Genomic DNA, 15,793 nt, shown 5'->3' with positions numbered 1-15,793 from the left:
GGACTCCAAAGTAAACGCCTGCAAGGGACCAGAGTCTCCAATGTCAAAGCCAAGAGGCTGGAAGCAAAGCCAAGATCTCGCCAGCAACCAAGGCTCCGACATGTTCACGCGTGTAAATCACTGCAGGTGCTTTACTATGCAGGCACATGGGCCAGGTGCTGGGAATCAGATCGTCTGCAATAGGACGAGCATTGAAATTCCATAGATTTTACCACTCGATTGAAAAGGAGAAATCTGAAAAATAGTCATGTAATGTGAACCTGCTTCTATGGGACAATATTTCTGTATAAAAGGCATTTGATGGAGCATGTAATGATATGAACTCGCCTTCATGGCGAGGCATGGAAGGGACAATAAAGGGGTCTCCACATCTATGGAGGCTAGTCGCAAAACAGCTGAAATACAGACATGAGCCATACATTTTATAAACACATTAAAAAAAGACCTGTCACTTGCCATAATTATGTATTTTTCTGGTTGGTGCAAACGCTGCTGTTCTCCTGAATTTGGCGTTGCTTTTCTTTTTTTCCTGCACCTCTCCGTCCCTGAGATATGGCCCAGTCTTTCCTGAACTGGAGCAGTGGGCAGCAACTAACAGAATGGTTTTTAACAGGGAAAAATGGAGAGTACTACATCTGGGCAATAAAAATGAAAAAAGCATATACAGAATGGGAGGAATAGGCCTAAGCAACAGCACATGTGAAAAAGACTTGGGTATACTAATAGATCACAGACTGAATATGAGTCAACAGTGTGATGCAGCAGCAAAAAAGGCAAATGCAATTCTAGGATGTATTAACAGAAGCATACAGTCTAAATCACGTGAAGTCATTATTTCCCTCTACTCCTCTTTGGTCAGACCTCATCTGGAATATTGTGTCCAGTTTTGGGCACCACATTTTAAAAAAGACATCAACAAACTGGAGCAAGTTCAGAAAAGAGCAACCAGAATGGTGACCGGTCTGCAAACCCTGTCTTATGAGGAAAGGTTGCAGGATTTGGGAATGTTTAGCTTCCAAAAGAGAAAACTGAGAGGAGACTTAATATCTCAAGGGCTGTCACATTGTAGAAGGATCATCTTTATTCTCATTTGCACAAGGAAAGACTAGAAGCAATGGGATGAAACTGAATGAGAGGAGACACAGATTAGATATTAGAAAAAACTTTTTGACAGTTAGAGTGATCAATGAGTGGAACAGGCTGCCAAGAGAGGTGGTGAGTTCTCCTTCAATAGAAGTCTTCAAACTGAGGCTGGACAGACATCTGTCTGGGATGATTTAGCGAATCCTGCTTTGAGCAGGGGGTTGGACCAGATGGCCCAGGAGGTCCCTTCCAACTCTACAACGCTACGATTCTATGAATATAAATTTAATCTTGTTAGCCAAGTGGGCTTGCAGCTCATTGCTACTCGGGGGCGAGCTCCTGATGATCACGCCACATTGGCTAACAAGACTAGATCTCTATAGAGGGAAGAGGAGGCCATATCTCAGGAATGGAGAGGCTCAGGAACAAAAGAAAAACAATGCCAGATTCAGGAGAACAGCGACATTTATACCGGGAGGTGCTGGTATGATTACCGTGAGCACTGTTGTCTCAATTGAAAGGTTTATGGGACAAACGCAATGGGCGTTACAGCACTAACGCTCCATTTACACAGGACATCAATTCTTTTCTAGATGATCAATGCTGTTTATGGGCTAATACCTTTAAAAGCGCTCTCTCAATTTGCCCCATAGGTCTCTTAGTAAATTAATTTATTTTCTGAACAATGCTAGAGGTACTTTTCTTATCACTAGGTGTTATTCTATCCCTCTGTTATTCCTCCAGTAATTATCTCTACCTTCTCTACTCAGTCCGTGAGGGGGGGGAAAAAAAAAAAAAAAAAAAAAAAAAAATCAGACTGCACTCAAATGTCATCCGACTGCGGAAGATACACTCGCAATGCCAATTTTGATCCGACAGGTTTCTGATTAGTCCGAAAAAGAATTGAACATATGCCCAGCCCCATAGAATAATCATTAATACAAGTGCTATCTGAAAATCATGGATGACACTCATCCGATACAATCGGCCGTGTGCACAAGCCCAAACGCAAAGCTGATAATTTAAGCGAAAATTTCTAGTAGTAACAGTACAAAGAATGGTAGGACGAAGACGCTCCAGAATTAATTTTGCCCATGCGAAAAGTAAACATTCGTTAAAACAGACCTGTCAGGAAAGGAATAAAAATGAGAAAAAAAAAAAAAAAAAAGGAAGAAAATTATATATCTCTTGAAGCTCATCAAGAGAATGCCAAGAGTGTGCAAAGCAGTAATCAAAGCAAAAGGTGGCCACTTTGAAGAACCTAGAATATAAGACATATTTTCAGTTGTTTCACACTTTTTTAATTATATAATTCCACATGTGTTAATTCATAGTTTTGATGCCTTCAGAGTGAATCTACAATTTTCATAGTCATGAAAATAAATGAAACTCTTTGAATGAGAAGGTGTGTACAAACTTTTGGTCTGTACTGTATATATTACACACACACACACACACACACACACACACACACACACTAGGAAAATAAAACTTTCCGCGTGACCAGAAACAAGAGCAAAAGAACATTGGCATGCAACTTTACAGACTAATCTTGGCAGCAGGAATTAGTCAGCAGTGTGATGAAGGTTACGGATGAAAACAAAAGGCGTCTTAAAAAGGAGGAAGATATTCGAAAAGAGACCGCGACCTTGCAGAAATTACACAGGATGCGGCTCTGAACGGCCGGAGGAGCAAATGAGTCGTGTGTGTCGTGGAGCGTGATCACGTAAACTTTCACCACATGCTAAAATAAAATTTGCACTTGATATGTAACACGTTGTGGCTGCTCCTGTTGTGCCCGGTGGGTGAACTAAAAATGCAGTAAGCAGGTATTACCTTGGCAGTCGTGACCTCCATTCCTCTGTAGCTCAGGCTGTGACATTGCCAGCCAAAGAAACACAGAGTAAAGCAAGCGTGGCACCAGGATCCGGGCATGACCGTCTAGGCCATTTCTTCACCACCTCGTAAATTACTGCACACAAAAGAGAAACAGAGCATTAGAAAGTAAGAACCGACGTCTATCAACTTTGCCTAAAGCTTTCGGCTAGACACAAAAATTACCAGCATGCTGCATGTCAAATGTAATAGCTCATATTACATGAGTATTTACAATTTGGCGGATTTTAGCGACACAACTGAACAGATAAAATCCACAGATAAGATTTGAACCAATGTCATCCATAGGTCGTGCATAGGAATTTTTAAAATGTTTAATGGCAGCATACACGTATCTAATGCTAAAAGTGCATGGATTTGTGTGGATTTATTCCCCCCACCCCCCACACACTTAATTCCAAAGAGGAAATTAAAATCCACATTCAGATTTTAATGTGGAAGCAGAAAACCTGCAAATCTACGATTGCGAATAAGCGTCTAAAATACAAAATAAAATGTCGATGTGCCAATCTGATAAGCAGTGATCCGGTGCTGATGCCCCAACAGGTATGTTTGCTGGCCCCCAATGAGGAGGACAGACAAGAGCGGATTCATCATCTACAGTTGTGGCCAAAAGTATTGACACCTCTGCAATTCTGTCAGATAATACTCAGTTTCTTCCTGAAAATTATTGCACACACAAATTCTTTGGTATTATTATCTTCATTTAATTTGTCTTAAATGAAAAAACACAAAAAGAATTGTCCTAAAGCCAAATTGGATATAATTCCACACCAAACATAAAAAAAGAGGGTGGACAAAAGTATTGGCACTGTTCGAAAAATCATGTGATGCTTCTCTAATTTGTGTAATTAACAGCACCTGTAACTTACCTGTGGCACCTAACAGGTGTTGGCAATAACAATCACACTTGCAGCCAGTTGACATGGATTAAAGTTGACTCAACCTCTGTCCTGTGTCCTTGTGTGTACCACATTGAGCATGGAGAAAAGAAAGAAGACCAAAGAACTGTCTGAGGACTTGAAAAACCAAATTGTGAGGAAGCATGAGCAATCTCAAGGCTACAAGTCCATCTCCAAAGACCTGAATGTTCCTGTGTCTACCGTGCGCAGGGTCATCAAGAAGTTTAAAGCCCATGGCACTGTGGCTAACCTCCCTAGATGTGGACGGAAAAGAAAAATTGACAAGAGATTTCAACGCAAGATTGTGCGGATGTTGGATAAAGAACCTCGACTAACATCCAAACAAGTTCAAGCTGCCCTGCAGTCCGAGGGTACAACAGTGTCAACCCGTACTATCCGTCAGCGTCTGAATGAAAAGGGACTGTATGGTAGGAGACCCAGGAAGACCCCATTTCTTACCCCGAGACATAAAAAAGCCAGGCTGGAATTTGCCAAAACTTACCTGAAAAAGTCTAAAACGTTTCGGGAGAATGTTCTCTGTTCAGATGAGACAAAAGTAGAGCTTTTTGGGCAGAGGCATCAACATAGAGTTTACAGGAGGAAACAAAAAAAAAAAAAAAAACAAAAAAAAAAAAAAGGCATTCAAAGAAAAGAACACGGTCCCTACAGTCAAACATGGCGGAGGTTCCCTGTTGTTTTGAGGTTGCTTTGCTGCCTCTGGCACTGGACTGCTTGACCGTGTGCATGGCATTATGAAATCTGAAGACTACCAACAAATTTTGCAGCATAATGTAGGGCCCAGTGTGAGAAAGCTGGGTCTCCCTCAGAGGTCATGGGTCTTCCAGCAGGACAATGACCCAAAACACCCTTCAAAAAGCACTAGAAAATGGTTTGAGAGAAAGCACTGGAGACTTCTAAGGTGGCCAGCAATGAGTCCAGACCTGAATCCCATAGAACACCTGTGGAGAGATCTAAAAATGGCAGTTTGGAGAAGGCACCCTTCAAAAATCAGGGACCTGGAGCAGTTTGCCAAAGAAGAATGGTCTAAAATTCCAGCAGAGCATTGTAAGAAACTCATTGATGGTTACCGGAAATGGTTGGTCGCAGTTATTTTAGCTAAAGGTTGTGCAACCAAGTATTAGAGTGAGGGTGCCAATACTTTTGTCTGGCCCATTTTTGGAGTTTTGTGTGAAATGATCAATGTTTTGCTTTTTGCTTCATTCTCTTTTGTGTTTTTTCATTTAAGACAAATTAAATGGAGATAATACCAAAGAATTTGTGATTGCAATCATTTTCAGGAAGAAACTGAGTATTATCTGACAGAATTGTGTCAATACTTTTAGCCACAACTCTACATAATCAGAATGAGGCAGAAGATAACAAGGAAGAGAGATGAAAAAAGGGATTGGCAAGGTCAGAAGAGAGCAAGATAATATATATATATATATTTATTTTATTTTAATTGTCAATCATTTTTGCAGTCCATATTGTGAAAATGAACATAAAATTCTGCAGGAAAATCTGCACACCAATTTTTATGTACCGGAAAAACGCCCTGTGGCTCCAGCATCATAGCTACAACTCATCTAAAATAAAAAAAATTCCCACAGTTTTGCGCATAAAGTTCCTAGACAAACCTACTGTACAAGTCTCCTCCACTCCCTCTGTCCCTTTTCCATGTTCGCCTGCACCTTTAAAAAGGGGTTTCCCCCTTTCACAAAAGTGGTGCCCAAATGATGTAAAACTATGCTAAAGTCAGACGGTACTCCCCCTTCTAGGATAAGGCAACAGATCTCCAATAGTTCTGGTCTGTTTTTTGGCTGTGACAGACAGTGACATCAGACATACGGCGTGCATCACCTCTGCCGCCAATCCATTAGGTCAGCGGCTCCTGCTGATGTACACAGCACGAGTCACTATACTCAGCGATTAGCTGCAGCGGTGAAGTGTGCTGTCGTTGCACCGTCACCATTCCAGCCATAACACAGAACGGAACAGCTGCGGAAACTCAGTGCTGGCCCCGGAGAGGGTGAAGAGTAACATCAGTTTTGGTGGTTTAAGAACTAAGCAATCAACACTTTTGTGAAGTCAGATAACCCCTTTAAATATGCAGGAACAGCCCGCGCTTCATAGTTCAAGGTCAAAAACAGGGCTGTGGAGTCAGTCAGCCAAACTTCCGACTCCTCAATTTATGGCGAAACAAGATAGAGCCCCCGTTTTTAAGATCCAGGTGCCAAGACCTACATCTATCCCACATTCATGGCATATTTTCATCTGAACCCTAAAAACGCCCATAGGTTAGTAAACCCCGATTTACAGCGCAGCAGCCAAACTTTGGTAACTAAGTTTACTCTACTTTTCGACATGATAGCAATGTTTTGTTTGTTGCATGTGTTGTTTTTGCAAGAGTCAAAACCCGGAAGTAGAGTATGGCTACGTTCACACGTCGCGTTTTTGCAGCTTTTTTTTTTATGCCAAGTTTAAGTTACATAAAGCAGGTTTTGCAGCGTTTTTGTCAGGGTACATTTGTCTCTTGTGCATGCTGATAAAAATTAGCGCATAGAAAAAAAATAATCTGATTCAACTTCATCAGGTTTTGGAACCAAAAATGCAGCACAACCCGACACCTGCAGGGGATTTTTTTGCAATTACTCACAGCCATCAATGAGTGAAAAATGCTGCAAAAATGGAGAATTTTCACAGTTCTTTGACAAAGCAGTCAGGAAAGCTATGTGCATAAGATTTCTGAAATCTCTACTAGTACTGTGAAAGGCAGGTGAAAAGTTCCATAAAAAAAATGCTGCAAAAACGCTACATGTGAACATCGCCTTATACTGGCTTCCCCCGTACACATTAGACAGCGTTCGGTCTAATGAGTGTTTGGCCGACAGTCATCTCCCCAACTCCTCTACATACAGGAACACTCCGCCAATCTACGAACGCCAGTGCCAATGTACAGGGAGAACAAAACCACCATTGGAAACCCAACATGTCAGACTGTCAGCCCAGTTTAGACCTATGTACAAGGGCTTTTAGTATGTTCTATCAATTACATGTCTTATTGCTCATTTTTAAAAAGTTTGTTCTTTTGACCATCCCCTTTAACTTTTGTTTCCTGTACCACTTTTGCAAAAAAAAAAAAAAAAAAAAATGGCCACCACAAAATGAAAACGAAAAGCTTGTGATTGGTTTTAGTCTGGTGTCCGCTTTGCAGAATATGTCAACAGAAAAAAAAATTCTACAGTTTTTGGTTGTATAATAAGGGTATGGATCCACAGCGGTTTGGGCCCTGCGGATCCACAGCAGTTTCTGCTGCGTTGTACAGTACCATTAAAATCAATGAAAAACAAAACGCCGTGCATGTCAATTCTTTGTGCGGAATCCGCAGCAGTTTTACACCTGCTCCATTGTACAGGTGTGCGGATTTGGCAAAATCCGCAGCACAATCCGCAACGTGTGCACACACCCTTAAAGTTTCATAGGTTTAATGTTGAAAGATGAGAAGTCCAACGAGATCAACACCAGGAGTGCACACACCACATGCGCAGACAATGCACAAGGACCCTGGACAGAAGAGGGCTCAGTCGCACTCCTGGTTTCTCAGCAATTAGGGCTGAGGAGTTGTCAGAGTCATGTAAATTTGAGGAGTCGGAGGTTTGGCTTACCGACTCCACAGCGCTGGCAGGACTGTGGAGTTGAAGTAGAAGTCAGTGTCATGGAAATTGAGGAGTCGACGTTTTGGCTGACAGACTCCACAGGCCTGGCAGGGTTGTGAAGTCAGAGCCAGAGCCCATTTTGGTGGAGTCGGAGCTGTGGAGTCAGAGTCATGGAAATTGAGGAGTCGGAGGTTTGGCTTTCCTCCTCCATAGCGCTGGTAGGACTGTGGAGTTGGAGTCGTGGAGTTGAAGTAGAAGTCAGTGTCATGGAAATTGAGGAGTCGACGTTTTGGCTGACAGACTCCACAGGCCTGGCAGGGTTGTGAAGTCAGAGCCAGAGCCCATTTTGGTGGAGTCGGAGATGTGGAGTCAGAGTCATGGAAATTGAGGAGTCGGAGGTTTGGCTTTCCTCCTCCATAGCGCTGGCAGGACTGTGGAGTTGAAGTAGAAGTCAGTGTCATGGAAACTGAGGAGTCGGTGTTTTGGCTGACAGACTCCACAGGCCTGGCAGGGTTGTGAAGTCGGAGCCCATTTTGGTGGAGTCAGAGCCATGGAAATTGAGGAGTCGGCGTTTTGGCTGACGGACTCCACAGCCCTGGCAGGGCTGTGCAATCGGAGCCCATTTTGGTGGAGTCGAAGTAGGAGTCAGTGTCGTGGAAATTGAGAAGTCAGAGGTTTGGCTTACCGACTACACAGCCTTGCTCAGCATGCGCGCTCAGGATCGGGTCGTCTGGCTGTGCTCAGTTATTAGTTACCGTAATTCATCTATCATTTGTGGCAGACATTTGCCCTGTACATCACATTCTGGGTGGGATACATCTACTCATTGATTTCAGGTCCTGTAAAATACTATACCCCGCCTTGCTACTATTTTGCATGCATTTACACCAACATACAGTAGTATATTTTTACACTTTTTTAGCGTATGCTGTTTAGCCCAATTGTGATACGAATAAAGTCCTAGCGAGGCGGCACTTGGGTGTCCTGGTACATGGGGCAATAGCACCAGACCACAACACCCGGCAAAAACTTTTACGCCATGTTCAAACAGATATTTGAAAAGGGTTTTTTTGGGGGAGGGAGTGGATTTGGTCACTACTTTGGAGGCAAATTTCTACCAGAATCTGGACCAATTCTGACACATTGATGCTTTTCAAGGAGTTCCAAAATTTTTTGTTTTTGTCCCCCCCCCCTTGAAGAGTTTTGATTGGACACCTAGTTAGGTGCAGAATCCATCAGGTTACTTTAAAAACATAATAAAAAAAAATAGATTTTAAGTTTTTGATGAGGATTTTGCTATAGATCCATTCAGAAAACTCCTTAAATAGGTCGGATAAACCAAATAAAAACTCCACACACACACACACGAAAAAAAAAAGTCTTGAAGCAAATTTGGGGTCTTCCTACCCCACCTCTTTCCACGAGAGGGGAAAAATGTTCAGCTCCTTCCAAAGCTTCCCATAAACCATAATGTAGACGGCTGCATCGAACCTCCTGCTCACTAAAGCATTGGATAGCGGCAGCAGGGGGACAACGAACCCCCACCTATCAGCCATTTATGGCAGGTCATACGTACTTCTATAGAGTGATCGCCCCACCTAGCCTCATATATAAGCCCCCCGAGATGCTGGGCCCCCATCTGTCACACATAGGCAGGGAGGAATTATACATATTAGCTTTAACATTTATGTCACCATCTGCAAATTAGATTAGAAAAAAAAAAAAAAAAAAAAAAAAAGAATTTTTTGCAAAATTCCATAAAGGGAAAAAACAACAAAACAAAAACCACCCCACACCTGACTTTCTGTGATGTCCTAAGTCCCACCTACGGATCCTGGATGCACATCACTGCAACCCAGGTAGAAAGTTGTCCACAGGCCCCAAATTGTGCAATGTGAGCACCTTGCAGCCCCCAGTGACACCCGCTGCAGACCTCTCCCCTGCACATTCCCACCTCACTAATAACCCGACCACCCCCATTTCCGCGGAATGGAGTAACCCCACTCGCCGGTTAGGTATCGGGGGCCGGAGACACCACACTGACCTGGCAGGGGGAGGTATGAGCAGTGTCCCCCCTCCGCAGCCTGTGCTCCCGGCGCTGCAGGTGCTGCTCTTGTTCCTGTCAGGGAGGCGCTTCCTCGGTGAATGTCGCCTCCTCCTGAGCTCTGGCCTCCTCCCTCCTGCCTTGTGCTTCTTCTACCTCCTCCTCTGTGTCATGCTATTGTGCCCTGGCTCCTTTCACATGCAGCATGGAGGGAGGGACTGTCCCCTCATTGTCCCCTCATCCTCTCTGTACCCCCAGCCTGCAGTACAGCCAGGACATCTGATATACAGCTAAACAGACAACTACTTGCATAGCAATTCCATAATGTGTGATTCCAGGTGCTGGGACCCACCTGTGCCAAACAAAATGAGGCCTTACCTCAAGTAGAAAAGGAACTAGTGCGGTCAATGCTGCTAAAATTGCAATTCCCTAATAGAATATTGGTAGGTTTCCCCCAGGGCTTAGTTCTTGCCTTTTAGCGCTGGCGGACACAGAAGAGGCCCCGATGCAAGAACAGTATATGGGGCAATCGCTCCTCGTAATGCACAATTACACCTGCTTTGGAGGCGATAGTGGCCCCTTACCTTTTGGGGCCCCCGTGTGGGTGCACAGGTTGCACCAATGATATGTCCGCCCCTGTCCGAGTGCCGGGTATTGACATGCAAGACTCGTGCGAGTTTCTCACATCTGACCCCGGCCTTAATGTTACTGTTGGACTTACGGGGATTTGGGCCCCTGGGCAGTCAGGGCCCTTTGCATGACATAAGCATTTGTCTGCAAGCAGGAGAGAAGCAGATAACCTGGATTTCCCGCAGCCCCACATAAGGGCGCAGTCGGACCGCCGGATCATTCGCAATTCCCGGACTGGCCGTCGGCTATCCTGACCTGAACGTGACAGCTGCATAGAAATATGTCTGAGGATTTCAATGTAATCAGGCCTTTAATCTGTGTAAATCATCATTACATAATAAGTTCTAGTTTATTTGTCCCCATTTTGCTGGTAGCCACAGCATCCTATATCCCTCTCACCTCACATCCATTAAAGGGTTTTCTGGATTTGGAAAACTCCAGTTACAGTTTATTAAAAAAAAAAATTGGTAGCTTTACTCACCCTTCCCAGGTCCACGGCTTAGGCTATGTGCACACAGTGCGGATTCTGCTGCGGATCCGCAGCGCTTCTGGCCCCGCGGGTCTGCAGCATTTTATGCTGCGTTGTATAGTACCATTGTCTGCAATGGTAAAACCAAAAAAGCTGTGCACATGCTGCGGATTTTTCAGCGCGGATTTGCTGCGGGTTACAATCCGCAGCATGTCAACTCTTTGTGCGGATTCCGCTGTGGTTTCACACCTTCTCCATTGTGAGGTGATAAACCGCAGGGCTAAACCACAGGCTAATCCGCAGGTAAACCGCAGATCTTTTGACCTGAGATTTTACCTGTGGATTTTTACAAATCCGAGCGGAAAAATCCGCAGGACCAAAATCTACGTGTGCACATAGCCTAAGTCTCCACTGCTGCAGGTTTATTGCCTGATGTTATGTCGACAGCGCTGCAGCCAATAATTGAGCTCACTGGCTGTACCCGAGTTGACAGCCGATCCGTGCCGCTGAGATCATCGATTGACTGCAGCACCATCAGCGCTGCAGATAATAACAAACAGCAGAGGCAGATACTCTGGACCTGGGGAGGGTGAATATAGCTCACTTTTTTTTTTTTTAAGTGGTAAAAATCCCTTTAAATTGTTCAACACTGGACAGTGGTTCCAGTTCCCTTTTATGTTCCAGCCGATGTAGAGACAGAAGGGGGCTGGTTTAGCTACTGAAATCCAAGTACTTGTAGAGTTAGTAACATTTATGAAAACTGTCATTAGGACACTAAGTAGCAGTTGTAATATCCTGATTGTGAAAGGCTCAGGTCAGGGCTTTGTATTTTTTTTTTGTTATGTTGCAAGATGTTTCCATCCAGTGCTCCCTGCAGAACAAGCCACAGTGACATCACCAGCGTGCCACTGACAACACTTCCTGTCATTCTTTCATCTCTGTGTTAATTAGATTGCTGCTGGTAGATGAAGGCTTGTCTGTGTACTGCGTCTGTAACATACTATTGTGGTATGTGGAAGACAACCCCTTCCTGCACAACCTGCTGTTATGGTCAGTGAAGCCAGGACACAGAGTAATGTATAGCTCCTTGTTCTGGCACCTAAAGGGGTTCTCCATTCAGTGTTGGGGTCACTCTGTGAGAAGGGTACTCTACCTACGGCTCCAGAGACCCCTGTGGTTCGTGTGCCCATGATGTTTGGCTCGCACGTTTGTTTGGTGCATTAGCACCAGGTCTAGCAAACAGCTATGAAGAGCAGATCTCCAGATGGTGACTTTTGTTGAGTGTCACTGCACAGAATAGCAGATCCGGATGTGCATGTACCGGCCAAGGGCAAGGAAGGGATAGGATGAAACTGCCAGTTAGAGGGGTGCGTAAAGCTGGGTGCAATAGTGTGGTGGAAATGCTTGATGCGAGAATAAGTGGAAACCCCTGGATCTGGATGTATGTATACTGCTTAATTGTAAAGTGCTGCAGAATATGTTGACGCTATATAAAATAAATTATTATTACTGACAATAAGTAAAAACAAAAAGTACAATCTACCCTGATTGTACTGGCCTGCAATCCTCAGCTCCTTCTTGATGTGGTGAAGAGCAAAGTGGAAAAGGAGCAATAATGTCGTACTGCAGATAAAAATATACAAAAAGCTTTTCTTCCAATAAAGGTTAAAATGCACAATCCCGATACTACAAAAATCTAAGAATGAACCTGTGCGTTTAAGACTAAAACATAGTCCTTACTTAAATTTGATGAGTGTCCTTGAGTGAGGACTAAATTTTAGCCTGAAACGTGTAGGATCCATTACTTTTATAGTATCCATTACTTTTGTAGTACAGGGATTGTAGATTTTAATCTTTTTGTATGGAAAACAGCTGGATTTCTCCTTTACTACAAGGTCTCAGTGTGCGTTCTGTGGGAAAGCTTTGGCTTTCATGCTTTCATTATACTGGTACTATAGGACTCTGGGTATCACTACTGGGGGGGTTGGATGAGAATTATGACCATCTCTCAGAGCTGAATGTGGCTCTCAAGGTAAGAAAAATTGGGGCTCTATGACAACCCTTAGATGTGAGACAATTCTTGAACCAAATATATATTTTATATATACAGCTCTGACAAAAATTAAGAGACCACTGCTAAATTTTCAGTTTGATTTTTCTCTTTATAGGTATATATTTGAGTAAAATGTAAATTATTTGAGCGTCCATGACCACTCCACCGAGAGAGGGGATCCGCCCTTCAGGAACAGGAAACCTACAGATACAAAAGGGCAGCACCTCTCCCACGCATCAGTTGGTTTCCTATTCCTGGAGGACAGGGTTCCCTACAGATCATCCTACTAAGGATCGTCAGGAATCCCAGGCCGACTGGTCGACTCAGGTAGCGAGGGGTTCTCCTACCTTGATTGGTGCGGGGTCCCTAGAAGCGCCACAGTGGGTCCGGGTAGGATTCCATGGCAGTGTATGGAGCAGGTGGAGCCAGCGCCGTCCTGCTCTCTCCCTCCCCCTGGGGCCGTCCTGCAGTGTTTCCGGCCCTGCCTCAGGAGGCCGGCCGGCGTGGCATGACGGCGCACAGAGGCTGGAGTCATGCCGGGCAGTGACGCTGCGCTGGCATCCTCTCGCATGTTCCTGCGGACTCATTTGAGTCGCGGAAGTGACGCGGCGGGGTGCGGGGCTTGGGGCGCCGAGACCGGAAGCCGGCCGGCTTTTTTTCATGTTTGCTGCCGAGTCGCGGCCATGCGAGCACCGGATGTGGCGGCTGGGGACGGCGGGCGGGGCCCGGGGTGGGGGAGCCATGGGGGGGCCCTGAATGGGGGGGAGTGAACCCCTGGCCACAAACCTGCTGACCCGGATTTCCGGGGGAGGGGCATAAAAGAGTGCTGGGACACTGTGGGGATGCTTCTGATCCCTGGCAGCAATGGATGGGTTAGAAGCTCCCGTGGACCAGCAGGAGGAAGAGCAGGAGCACCTGCACCAGAATGAGCATGCCTCAGAGGGGCTCATATGGACCCCCAGCTGAAGAACCAAGGACAGACAAGTGGGCAGTCTAGCCGCAAAAGTTCCTCCAGGCTGAAGTATTCAGCTTGCCCCCCCTGTGATCCGGTACCTACTACTACTGCTTGGGTAAGAGATCATCGTGAAAGTACCACCTGATGCAGTATATCCATTATATTTCTCTGTCTAGGGGAAGAAGTGTTCTGGTAAACTGAAACACAGGGAATGTGCCCTCTGCAGTTGTCCCTTGCCAGACGCCTACCCTAAAAAATTGTGTCAGCCGTGTGTGCGACAGACGGTAGCGGAAGAAACCTCTGACTTCACCGCAAGCCTGAGGGAGATAATTAGGACGGAAGTAAAAGATTCCTTAAAGTCCCTAATCCAGTCAACCAAAAGGAAAAGAAGCGCCACACCCTAGACGTTAGAAGATGTCTCTTAGAATACCTAGCATTTACGGACTCCTGGAAAAAGGATAATGCCTTGTTTGTTTCCTTTCAAGGTGCCAGAAAGGGCGGCAAAAAGCACACTAGCTAGATGGATTAGAGAGGCTATTTCGCTAGCATACACCTCGAAGGGCAGGTCAGCACCTGGAATAATGAGGGTGCACTCCACTAGAGCCATGGCAACCTCGTGGGCCGAAAGATCGGAAGTCTCCATTTATCAAATATGTAAGGCAGCTACTTGGTCCTCTTCGAGCACGTTTTACAATCATTATAGGCTAGACCTGGGTTCTTCCTCAGACCTCTCCTTTGGTGTAAGGGTGCTGCAGGCTGTAGACCCTCCCTAAGTAATTATTACTTTCTCTGTAATTCTCTCGGTGGTGCTGTCCTGGACGCTCGAATAAAGTCTTAGTTACTTAACGGATAACAGTATTTTTCGAAGTCCATGACATCACCCTTAGATTCCCTCCCATTCTTTCTTTGGGTGTGCACTTCTTCCTCTTATATGGTCCACATGTGATAAATAAATAGTCGTAATAGTATTGTACATAAATCTAGCCATTAACCTTGGTGGTCCTCTTGTGCTCTGTAATCCAACTGATGCGTGGGAGAGGTGCCGCCCTTTTGTATCTGTAGGTTTCCTGTTCCTGAAGGGCGGATCCCCTCTCTCGGTGTTACTGTCATGGACTTCGAAAAATACTGTTAACCAGTAAGTAACTAAGACTTTTCTCTTTTACTCTATAAACTACTGACAGCATGTCTCCAAATTTCCAACCACTAAATTTTTTATTTATTTTCAGAAAATGAGAAATGGTCAAAATAACAAAAAATGCAGTGCTTGGAGACCTCAAATAATGCTAAGAAAACAAGTTTATAATCATTTAGAATCAACAATACTAATGTCTTAACTAAGGAAGAGTTCCGAAATCAATATTTTGTAGAATAACCATGATTTTTAATCACAGCTTTCATGCATCTTGGCATGCTATCCACCAGTCTTTCACATTGCAACTGCAGTTGCTGACTGACATTCAAATAAGATGACGGTCATCCCGGTCAGTGGAGAGTCGTTTTCACCCTCTGCCGGTCTGTAGCTTTGTTGTACCCATTGTCTGCTGCTTGACCTTGTTGTAATGGACTGCCGTCTTAGAAATTTTAAGGATGGAGGCAACATGATACTCACTGTATCCATATGCTAGTAAAGCCAGAATTGAGCCCTTCTTTTCTCACTCAAGACTTTTCTTTTCAACTCCTTTTGCATGGTTAAAAGTTCTTTTTCATTCCTATTATTTTGGGGATATTACTAGCACTTGTTTTGCCATCCAGCTTGTTCTATTGCAAGAGGATTGTGAACACCACAGCAGGGTTTTTTTTATACTTTCCTTTGTTAAATAAGATTTGGTTCAGGTGATCACCTAATCAGAGGCACATTAAGTAGAATGAGGTGTACTCTGGTTGGAATTCAACTGACACCGGAATGGAATGGCTGTCAGACATGTATATACATATACACAGTGGGTTTGGAATGTATTCAGACCCCTTTAAATTTTTCTTTGTTTCATTGCCGCCATTTGGTAAATGCAAAAAAGAAAAAGTTATTTCTTTTTCTCATACACCCCATCTTGACTGATAAAGAACAGAAATGTAGAAAGTTTTGCAAATTTATTAAAAAAAAGAAA

At 44.3% G+C, this 15,793-nt stretch overlaps 1 protein-coding gene across 2 annotated transcripts in view; it reads right to left on the bottom strand.

The window, feature by feature from the left end:
* TBC1D14 (TBC1 domain family member 14) overlaps positions 1 to 9,844 on the bottom strand; it is a 91,803-nt gene extending 81,959 nt beyond the window's left edge. The window contains exons 1-2 of one of the 2 annotated variants that reach the window (XM_073574527.1): positions 9,582 to 9,844; positions 2,920 to 3,055 (exon numbers count right to left, since the gene is read on the bottom strand). In XM_073574527.1, the coding sequence (XP_073430628.1) occupies positions 2,920 to 2,965 (46 nt within the window). In that variant the 5' untranslated portion in view covers positions 2,966 to 3,055; positions 9,582 to 9,844. Of the gene's footprint in view, positions 1 to 2,919; positions 3,056 to 9,333; positions 9,453 to 9,581 lie in introns of those variants that run through there. The other variant, XM_073574528.1, reaches the window with a different exon arrangement.
* Between the last annotated feature and the right edge of the window lie 5,949 nt (positions 9,845 to 15,793).

Source organism: Dendrobates tinctorius, unplaced genomic scaffold (genome assembly GCF_039654945.1).
Source record: "Dendrobates tinctorius isolate UK_male_01 unplaced genomic scaffold, ASM3965494v1 ptg000039l, whole genome shotgun sequence".
NCBI lineage: Eukaryota > Metazoa > Chordata > Amphibia > Anura > Dendrobatidae > Dendrobates > Dendrobates tinctorius.
This window is presented reverse-complemented; position numbering and strand designations above follow the sequence as displayed.